Source organism: Hibiscus syriacus, unplaced genomic scaffold, assembly GCF_006381635.1.
Source record: "Hibiscus syriacus cultivar Baekdansim isolate YM2019G1 unplaced genomic scaffold, ASM638163v2 tig00110013_pilon, whole genome shotgun sequence".
NCBI classification, from domain to species: Eukaryota; Viridiplantae; Streptophyta; class Magnoliopsida; order Malvales; family Malvaceae; genus Hibiscus; species Hibiscus syriacus.
Window position 1 is genome coordinate 2,134,642 of NW_024062563.1, and position 11,782 is coordinate 2,146,423.

At 35.4% G+C, this 11,782-nt stretch overlaps 1 protein-coding gene across 1 annotated transcript; it reads right to left on the reverse strand.

Annotated features, from left to right (window-relative positions):
* Positions 1–1,767: 1,767 nt before the first annotated feature.
* On the reverse strand, positions 1,768–11,015 carry LOC120212510 (probable metal-nicotianamine transporter YSL6). Its single transcript, XM_039210789.1, is given in 8 exon segments — positions 1,768–2,845; positions 3,154–3,286; positions 3,439–3,628; positions 4,086–4,120; positions 4,122–4,224; positions 4,552–4,649; positions 10,076–10,248; positions 10,594–11,015. Coding segments are annotated over 8 exon segments (2,013 nt in total). The 5' UTR covers positions 10,940–11,015; the 3' UTR covers positions 1,768–1,910.
* Between the last annotated feature and the right edge of the window lie 767 nt (positions 11,016–11,782).

Sequence of the window (11,782 nt, forward strand, 5' to 3'; positions counted from 1 at the left end):
TCATGACCTAAAAAATATGAGAAAATAAGATGAATAAATTGATTAACCAATCAAATGTGTTTGCTCAACTCTAGAAACTTGATAAGTAAAGAATTTGATAATAATATTAGACCTAAAGGGAATGATTGAAAAAATATGTGATTAAATTTGACAGGATATTTTAGCATGCCCAAATTTTGATGTAGCTAGATAAATTATAGGATAAATTATTAATATAACTATTTTTATTATGAGCTTGATGTCAACATGATAATCATATTTTTAATTTTAGAAATCTAACAACATATTTATTTACGTGATTTTAATATAACCACCTGCAGTTACAAATAAATAATGTAATCGACATAGACCTTTGACTCACCGTTAACCAATAATAGTCATATCAACTACGTCATTTGTTTTGTAATGATAGAAACTCAAAGTTCTGAAATATTTATAGTCTTCATTAAATTCATATTATTTACTGTAAAAGAAAATTAAAATTTATAAATAAATAGTCAAATATATTGATTTTTTTGAAACGTACATTTATCGTATATTATAGTTTTAAAAATTAAAAAATGAATATATAAGTCAATCAAATTAAAGTTCAATGAATTCCATTTTTATGAGCCTTATATCTTGGAAAACACCTACGATAACTAAGCCTTCTTTGTTGTTTATCATTAAAAGGGTGCAAAATTTTCATCCGGTAAGACCACCAAACGTCCACCACCTAAAATTTTTCAGTCTTCCTTCACCAAAGTTCAAGAATTTACTCATACCTTTTCTAAAGCCTGTCATTGTCAGTCCATAAATTTTGGGTGAAAATTTCACACCTATATATAAATTATTATTTTTATTTCATTTTAGTTATATTATTTTTTTCTAAACCATACGATAAGTTTTAATTTTATTTTGGTCTCCTTTCAGAAAAAGTAATTTTATTTTGGTTATCCACTACTAAAAAGTTAATAAAACTGTTGATATGATATTTTTTTATTTTTTTCATTAATGATATGATATTATTTTATGGTGAAATGTTACAATCATCATTAATTTTTTAAACGATTGATGATTAAAATAAACCAAAATTAAATCTCAGTATGATTTTAGAAAAATATAATTGTGTGACTAAAACAGAATAAAAGTAATAGTGTACTAAACATATAGTTTATCCATTTTTAATATTCGTTACCTTCGAAGTTTAAACATAAATTTTCTTTTAAAAAAGGTACTTCCTCTAATAATCCACATCAAATTTCGCTTTTATCAACAAAACTTCCAGAATTGGTGGAACCAACTCAAATTAGAAGGCTAGTGGCACAATCCATTGAGTTGGGTCTCCACTATTCATGCTAAGCTTTCTATTGCTATGAACAACTATTGAATTTTTTTTCCTTCAATTTTCAGTGATTAAGAAAGGTGGATATCGAATCCTATTAAATGATTTTAGTGGTAAAAGAGTATCAATTTTCTAAGGATTTTGGGTTTGAAGAGTTACATTGTGTGTCACCCGGGCTATTAAAAAAATTAAATATAATAGGCCGACGATTCATGTTTGATAACCCAATTATCAATTTGACTTTTTCACAAGCCAATTATTAATTGGAAACAGAAATCTATCCCTTCAAAGAGAGTGTTCCGAATTCAACAGTAAGGTCAATTTTCATGTTACAGAAAGCTAGTACAGTGATGGGAAACATATGAACAGATATATTTATCGTAAAACCAATTTCAAGATTCATACAACGCATTTACCGAATCCAATTAATATCGAGTCTCAGATTGTTGCCTTAAAATCCATAACTGGAAATTTATGAAAGAACAGACGTATATACAGAATCCGATGCACCTTCCACTTCTTACAATAAACTTCCATAGACATTGTTGCACCTTGCATCCTATATCAGAACCAGTGGTTTCCCTAATCAACTACTCAGGGAAGGACCGAAGTACATGCAGATGGGTGGATTGATCCTCATGATTGAAAGTATGGCTGATGGTATGGTCCAAATACCATCGCCGCAAATTAAACCTGAAGCAACCGCACCTGCGTAATCCTCTGCATCCTTCTGGTTGATTCGTTCCCATATGTACAAGATTACTGTTCCGACAAACATGTCAACAGCAAAGTAAGCTCCAATATAGAATGGAACAGCCATCGCCATTGGAATAGGAATGAACTGTGAAATTTTCTTGGGGGTCACATCCCTCAGTAGGTTTACGATCAAAGCAGCTACAAAAAATCCAGCACATAAACCCAAACAATGCTTGGGCAGCTCCGAGAAGCCCTCGATACCAAGAATGGCCATTTCCCTGAATATCACTGCATAAGGTGCTTTGTATGGACCATCAGGTGATCCAACATCAAAAGCAGTCCAAAACATCCAGAATGTGAGTGGAGCAATGACACATCCCATGGCCGTTCCCAATAACTGGCTCACAAACATAGATTTGGCTGATGATAGGGTGAAGTAACCCGTCTTGAAATCTTGCATTAGATCAGCTGCGGTGGAGACGATAGACATCATAACTCCACAGGCAGCCAAACCAGCCATGACTCCACCATCACTTCCAACCAAGGAAGCTATAATGAAAAGACCAATCTTCCCATAAGTGGAAGACAGGTTCCAGTCTGTAAGTCCAGTTCCATAAGAGTTGCAGAACGCAAGAGCGGGGGCAATAATGTATGAAACAAGAACCATATACCACTTGAGGGGCGGAAAGATAATTGGAATAGTAGCTGTTGAAATAGCAGCCAATGCCACATATCCAGAAGCAGCAAACCATGAAGGTATCCGGTCTTTAAGAAATATGTTATCTCTTTTTCTCTGCTCTGCTAGCCCTTTAGAGCTCTCATTATCTGTGGAAAGTGGAAAATAATGCAGTAAACCCTTAGTGGAGAACAGAATGGCCTAACAATGAAAAAGATAATTGCATGCGCATTGTGCCTAAAGTTCATAATATTTTCAGAAATTTCGACAAGGTGAAATTACAGATTTAAATTAAGGCACTATATATGCTATCAATGAGTTTTACCAAGAACTACAATTTTGCACAAGGAATGCCATGTCAGTAAGAAGCCACTCAGTGGTGTAATCCTAACGCAATGAAAACCATTACAATAAAACAGACTGATACACAACAAAGGAAAATATAGGGCATGCTCACCTATAACCTCATTAACAATAGGAAGTTTGCTCTGTTGGGCGCTCTTGTTGCACATTTCTTTTGCAGTTATATATATTATCTTGATCAAGTTGTAAAGACCATCACCAAGGATAAGAGCAATAGCTATGAAGACCTGTGAACAAGTGATAACACAGAAAACTTCTTTAGAAGAGAATATTTTAATTAGGACAAAAGACTGAGAGTAAGAGAGCCAGAAGGTGGAACGACGGAACCATAAAAAACTTCCATAAAAATTACTGCAGGACACCAAAATTTTCACCGTACCTTATACCCATAAAGACCTTTAAAATTATTGCTTTCCAGGCCAGTAGGGTACCAATCCCCAGCATGTGCAGAAATGAAGGGCCAGAGGAAACCCCAAGATATGATAGCCCCCAGAAGAACTGAGCAGTTTACTATGTGTGGGCAAATAAGACCACAACCAACATAGGTTGGGCTAAAGTCAAAAAAGAATCTGTAAATAAAGTAATGTTAAACGTTAACAATATCATTGAAACATTTAATACATATATCAGCAAATAGCAATTATGTTAATGTGATTTTACTTGAATCCAAATTACTGTCAGATTACATGCCAAGCTACTAGCATTCATAAATCAAGAAATGACATCTTGCGTGCACCAGAATTATAGACATATGTATATGGTTTCAGAATACATGCTAATCAAGTTTGAAGTCCTTCTGGGTCCCTTTTTTACTGTTAGTTCTTCTACCTCAACGGGTAACATATTGTCACTAGGCAGGACAAACTCACTACACATAATAATACATCACAAATATTTGAATACCATCAACTTTACCCTCTGGATAATGGTAATAAAGGTTTTATCATTCTCCTAACATATATGAGCATTCTTTCAACAGGGGGGAAAAGGAGACGGAGTTCACATGGGAAATGAGAGAGAACTTACGTGTTTTTGAACAACGTTAAACCAAAACTCGGAAAAATTATCAAACCCACAAGAATCTCCAATACCACTGAAAAACCACTTGAAGCAGCTCCAAATGAAACTTATGCTTAAATATTTTCCAAGACACTTGACTTGCTTCCTGTAACAAACCATAAATATTAGATATATGTATGTTTCCATGTGTTTATATACATAATCAGAAAGAAAGCAATCTAGTTGTTCAAGATCAACTCCATTCTCTCTAGTTATTTATATAGAGAAGTTTATGATTTAAGCAGCTGTTTCATTGATATCATAAATGCAAGATCTTTAGAATTGGAAAGACCTTCTGTTATTCATTATCTACTTCGATAAAGTAATTAGAATATGATTTCCTTCCCCCTAGGTTTCTTATTAAATGCTACACCAATGGAAACTGTATGTAGATCTATGAAAAGACAATAAGTATAATGTATCTAATAAGTACCCTGCAAGCTCAGCACCAGAGTGAGTATGAAAACTATTTATCAACATGGCTGTGGCCGTCCCACTTGGATATGTAAGCTTATAATCTAGTATCATTACCTGATAAAATACAAAGATAGATTAGAAGGTTAAATTAGAAAATTAAAATTATATACTGAGAAAAAACGTTCTAGCAGTGCATTCTCATTGGTAAAAGGGATAGTCAGAACAATAAAACAGAATCCATTATATCTCAATAACCAAGGCTGTTTTTTTATCAAATCAAAAAATTTACTGATAGTAAAAATCCTGTAAATTCTAGAATTAATTCAACAAGAATGCTAAATATAAGCAATGCCAATATTTAAACAAAATTACAGTCACAAACATTTTACTCCCCTCTTCATTTTGCCTCTATCCTTTTCCTCCATATTTCCCCTCGTTATTCATTCCACTTCGCTCTTTTTTTCCTCTTCCAATGGAGTCCTCCGCTGCTCTCCGATCCTTTCACTAAGACTTGTCCAAAAGTAAAGACTGAGCACGATTAGAGTTCCCTCGGCGTACGTTAGCTGGTCTAACGGAATCTGAGGATCTCCGTCGCGTCTCCGGTGGTTCCTACCTCTTTCTTCGGTGCTTTTGCCTATTCCCTCCCTGGGTTTCGTTTTCTATTCATCCATGAGTGAAAACCCAATGAATTGGAGAAATCTATTCGGCTGTACAGCGAACCAGGAACTTGAATACTTCCCACCTAGGGTTCGCGATGGGGAGAAATTTGTCCAACCCCCCTCTGAAGTGCTTGATTCAGGAATTTCAGAGTGGAAATTTTCTCTTGTGGGACAATTCTTAGGAGCTCCTCCCAGCTTTGCAACGCTGCAGCGTATTGTGGAAAATCTTTGGAGGAAAGCTATAGCGGGTAACAACATCCAGGTTAGCAACGCTGGAAACAATCTCTATGTATTTTCATTTGCTTCTGAATCTGATAGAAACTGGGTTTTAGACAACGGGCCATGGCATATTGTGAATAAACCCTTGATACTGAGAAAATGGGAACCGAACTTGAAAAGGTTGAACTTTGATCTTTCTCGTTTACCTGTTTGGGTCCACTTATTCAATGTTCCACTCGAGCTCTACTCACGTACCGGTCTTAGTTATATCGCAAGTGCAATAGGAAATCCCCTCGGTATGGACTCTGTCACTGCTGCAAAAACTCATCTTGAATACGCCAAAATTTGCATTGAATTAGAAGTTACTGTCTAATTCTGATGATATCCCTAAAACTGTTGAAGTGGCTCTAAATGATGGGCATACTGTTTCGGTTGTAGTTGAGGTACCTTGGCAGCCTCCTCGCTGTAGAACTTGTAATACCTTCGGCCATTCTGATAAGGGCTGTAAGGTTTTAAAACACCCTCTTCCTGTAAAAACACAAATATGGAGGAAAAAAGAAGACTCTTCTAAGGTGGAACAGATTGAGAAAACAGTTGGGGGTATAGAGATGTTACAAGAAAATGAGGATCTTAGTAAAAGTGGTGTCACTGATTCTGACTGTAAGGAACCAGAAATGGATCCTAAAGAACTTGCTATAGAGATGATAACCAACTCAGATTCTGCTATCCCTACTTCCACAGATAATAGTAATAACTCTCAAGAGATAACTAAAAGGGGTCGGGGTAGACCAACCAAGGATAGTTCTAAAGTAGTTTTATCTGGTTCAACCAATAGATTTGAAATTCTTAGTGGGGCTGATGAAACAATACCTGCTCAAGAAAGCCAACATAGGAAGCCTCGAACTTCTTTAGGAGTGACTGCCATTCTAAATGAACTAAAGTCAAAAAAGAAAGATACATTACTGAAAACAAAGACTAATGTAGCTGGTAGTAAAGGAGTTTCTACAGAAATTCCTTCCCAATGATAATTGGTTTCTGGAATGTTCGAGGACTTAACTGTCCTCACAAGCAAAATAGAGTTCTCAAAAAAGCAATCCAAAACAAAATTGATATCCTTTGTTTGCTTGAAACAAGGGTTAAAGTCGAAAAATCCAGATGTATTATTGACAGAAAATTCAATGGTTGGCAAGTCAGTTCTAACTATGAGTATGCTGTTAATGGCAGAATTTGGATCCTTTGTAAATCAGGTCTTGACTTCTCTGTTATTCAATCTTCTGATTAATACATGTCTGTTAAGGGAATGTATCTTGGTATCCCTTTTGTTATTACTGCAGTGTATGGCAGTAATGTTGGTTTAGTGAGAAGACTTCTTTGGCAGCAATTTAGAGACTTGGATGTCATGCTAGGCCAAACCCCTTGGATCATTGGTGGTGACTTCAACATTACCCTACATCCTAATGAGAGTTCTGACACTGAACTCTTAGGTCCTATTGTTTCTTCAGACATGAGGGACTTTCAGGATGTGTATTTTGACCTTGACTTAATTGATCATCCGTTCTTTGGCCCATCTTTTACTTGGAGCAACAAACAACAAAATTCCTACCTTGCTAGGAAACTTGATAGAGTTCTAGTCAACCCACATTGGGTGAGTAAATTCCAGACTTCACATGTTGAATTCCTAGCTCCTGGCATTTCTGACCACTGCTTAGCTTTGGTCTGGCCTACAAAGGAAGTCCATGCAAACAGACCAAAGCCTTTCAAGTTCTTCAATTTTTGGTCTCATCATCCTGACTTCATGACAGTTATTCAGCAGTCTTGGAACAGTTCTATTACTGGTAATCCAATGAAAATTCTTTTTTCTAAGTTGAAGCGCTTGAAAATCAGACTTAGAGAATTTAATCGTTCTAATTACAGTGAACTCAGAGCCAGGATCACCAAAAAGAAATCTGAACTTGAATATCAGCAAATTAAAACTTTAAACGGTGTGGACTTAATTGATAAGGAATTACAACTGCAAACTGAGCTCAAACATCTTGAAGATGCTGAAAATCTGCTTTTAAGACAAAAGGCTAAGGTCCAATGGTTAAAAGAGGGTGACAAATGTACCAAATTCTCACTCAGCAGTAGCTCTTAAGCACAAAAGAGAAACCATTCGTATCCTGATTGATGATCAAGGCAACAGACTGGAAACTTTTGATTTAATGTCTTCAGAGGTTTCTAACTACTTTTGCAATTTAATTGGTTCTGCTGACCCTGATGTGGTTATTACAGATCCTAATCTATTGCAAGACCTACTGAATTTTTCCTTGACTGAGGATAACTCAAATGAGCTTGTGAAAGATATCTCTGAGGATGAAATCAAGATAGCTTTCTTCAGCCAAGGTAATGATAAAACTCCTGGCCTTAATGGCTACACTCCTTTCTTCTTAAAAAAATGTTGGTCCATCATTAATAATGATGTTATCGCTGCCATTAAACATTTCTTTCAAGATATGTTCTTGCTTCCAGCTTTTAATGCCACCTCTATAGCGCTTGTGCCTAAGATCCCTAATCCTTGCAAAGTAAAGGACTTCAGACCTATCTCGTGCTGCTCAGTCGTCTATAAAGCAATTTCTAAAATTCTGGTGAGCAGACTAACAAACATCATTCCTGATCTGGTTACCCTCAACCAAACTGCATTCATTAAAGGTAGAAGTATTATTGATAATACTCTACTTGCTCAAGAACTTGTTAGGGGCTATAGTAGGAAGAACATTTCTCCTAGATGCTCTCTGAAAGTTGATCTTCATAAAGCTTTTGATACACTTAATTGGGACTTCATTTCTTCTGTTCTTAAAGCCATTGGAATGCCTTCAACCTTTATCACTTGGATTGAAATCTGTTTCTCTACTGCTAGATACTTGGTTTCGTTTAATGGGAGTTTAATTGGATACTTTAAAGAGGCGAAAGGAATTAGGCAAGGAGATCCACTTTCTCCTTTATTATTTGTTCTTTCAATGAATGTACTCTCCAAGCTCCTAAACATAGCGGCTAATCTTTGGGTACCATCCTAAATGCAAAAAATTAGGTCTTACTCATCTTTCATTTGTTGATGACATTCTGATTTTCTGCAAAGGATCTACCGAATTTGTTATTGGGGTTAATAGAGTTTTAGACCTATTCTACAAAATGTCCGGCCTTAAACTCAACGCTTCTAAATGTGAGTTATTTGCTGCTGGTATGTCTGCCTCTAAACTGGAAGAAATAAATCTGCTAACGGGTTTTAAAATCAACAGCCTACCTGTTCAATACTTGGGCATTCCCCTCGTAACCAGAAAAATTTCTGAAAAAGATTGCTCGCATCTCATTGAAAAAATTAAAGCAAGATTGTATCATTGGTCTTCTAAATCTCTTACTTACGCTGGCAGGCTGGAACTTATTAAAACTGTTTTATCTAGCCTTACCAACTTCTGGTGTAGGCAAATTTTCTTGCCTCAATCCGTTCTTAAAAAAGTTAAACAATTATGTTCAAGGTTTTTCTGGAAAGGAGCTGATCAAAAAGCTCTGGAGCTGATCAAAAAGCTCTGGAGCTAGAGTAAGTTGGCATAACATCTGTTTCCTGAAATCTGGGGGAGGCCTTGGAATCAAAGACATAAAAACTTGGAACAAAGCTTGCATGCTCCTACTCATTAAAAATATCCTAGCAGGTGAAGGTTCACTTTGGGTGGCATGGATTAAATGCTATGTCCTCAAAGATAAGGACCTATGGACTGTTAACATCCGTTCATCTCTAAGCTGGAGGATAAGGAAACTCCTTAAATTGCGATCGGAGGCTTACCCTATTTTAACTACTGGAGCTGTGACAATGAGAGCTATTTGGGATTCTATTCGAGAAAAAAGACCTCTTGTTCCCTGGCAGAAGATTATTTGGTTCCCTCTACATATTCCTAAGCATAGTTTAATCTCTTGGATGGATATGCTTGATAGACTTCCTACAAAGGAAAGACTCCACCGTATGGGACTGATTAATGATTGCAATTGTGTTTTTTGTGACAACCATACTGAAACAAGGGATCATCTATTCCTTCAATGTTCTATGGCAGATTTCATTTGGAAATCAGTTTTCTCTATTTCTGGCATTCAGTCTTTTCCATGTACATGGAATTCTTTTTTTGCGTGGGCAACTTCTTCTTGGAAAGGAAAATCTCTGCTCACTTCAATTTTGAAGATAGCTCTCAACGCTACTATCTATTTTCTGTGGGATGAAAGAAATAAGAGACTGTTTCAAAGCCGGTCTAAGAATGCTCAAGAACTGTTCCAAACCATAAGGGATATAGTCGGGCTGCACTTAAAGAATAGGAACTTTAATAGAAATGACAATGTTAATATTACTCTTGCAAGGAATTGGGATATATGTGATCTTTGATTTTCTTTGATTTTGATTTTCTTTGTAAGTAGGTTGCTCACTGTATTCCAGTTACTGATTTTGTTTAATGTTACTGTAGCAATTTGCTATTTGGGTAATAAAATTGAAATTATCCGAAAAAAAACATTTTACTGGGGTGAAACTAAGTATATAGAGAACATCACCTTCAAAACCAAAAATTGAAACTTTAACTGAAGTCTAAACTACCTCATAGAAGGAGTATATAATAAAGATTGCAATAACTATAAGAGTTATACCTTACGAAGAGGAGTAAGACTAAACAGCCCAAGAAAACTAACAACAAAGAGAAAACCAGTCATCCACCCTAACCCTGGGTTCTTAATATCTTCAGCTCGGTTTCCAGGGTAATCAGCACCAATAAGTTGATAAGTTTTCTCATCCATTGCAATCATATATGATCCGAATCCCCCTGTCAAAGATAAGTTATTACGACAAAACAGCTGAGCTAGTGAGCTTAAGATTCAATTTAATTTCTTAATTAACACTTGAAATTAAGCACCCTCAATACTTCTAAGTTAAATCAACAATATCAACTTCTTACATACTCAAAATTTGAACTTAGTAATAATGCTAATAATAGTTTCTTAATCATATACAACTAAAAATGATTAATCTTGGTATGCTTTATACAAAACATAAACAAGCTAAGCATTTCTTCATCATATAACGAATTATAGTCACTAAACAAAATTAGCCATAACGGATAAAATAATATACAGATTTGAAGGCTTTTTAGTTATTACTTAAAACTTACCACTAAAAGCAAGGCCGTAACAAGCGACGACGCAAGTTTGAATGACGGTGTTTTCTTGTTTAGTAAAAGGCGTGACCTGAAACCCTAACTTTGTCAAAAAACCGGTCCACGATTTCACAAAGAAGAACCCAAGCAATCCGGCTCCGACATTCAACGACGGGATAATTCCGACGGTCAAATTCAGCTTGTGCGTGATGATACAAAAGAGCGTCCCTAACAAGGCGCTCACGACCAGCCCTCTGATCGTGATTTGGTCTTTCCATTCCGGGACGTGCTCCGACTCGATGCCGCCGGCGTCTATGCTTTCCTTGTCAATAATCAACGGCTCCGATATCTCGGTCCCCATGATTCTCGGATCTGCTTGAGTTTCTGGGATCTTTTTCTTGTTGGATTTGGGGATTAAATTAGGAAGAAAATGGTCTGCTTGGGGATTGGATTATGGGCACGGAAATGAGTTGAAAGTTTATCGGGAACTCCAACCAATGATAACCGTTGGCGGTTGTTTGATCGAATGCTGAATTGACACGTGGCTAACATAAAAAACAATTTTTTCCTTTCATTCCAACCGAAACCCATGCGTGCCGTGTCAGAATTTCGTTGGGATTTCCCCGCCCTGAAAAAAAACTTTTTGATTAGATGAAAACAATGTTCTAAATTTTAATTATTTAAACTTTAAATTATAAATATTAAATCTAAATACTAAATTTTGAATCTTTAAACATATAATCAATCATACACCCTAAATAATACACTTAACAATGTTAAAATATCGTTTATAGAATATTTTTTCACCTCCAAAGTATGAGATAATCTTTTTTAAAGAAATATTAGTTTTAAGATGCATGTATTCGTGTAAATTTAATTATTTTATGAAGCGTTTGACTTTTTATAATTTATCCTGTTTAAATCAATTTATTAATTTTAAATTAATTAATTTTATTAAAAATAATTATATAAAAGTATTGCACGCACAATTTAATGAACTAATAATCTTCAGTAATAGCTATTTATTAATATATAAAAAATATATTATATTTTTATTTTATACCATAGTTTTAAATATTAAATCCTCCAATTAGGTATAGGATTAATACAGGGTTTCATGTCTCCTATGTACGCAGAAATGCCAATCAGATAACTTACGTGTTAATTATTTGTGCACTTAGGACTAGTGGCACTTTTTTCTTAA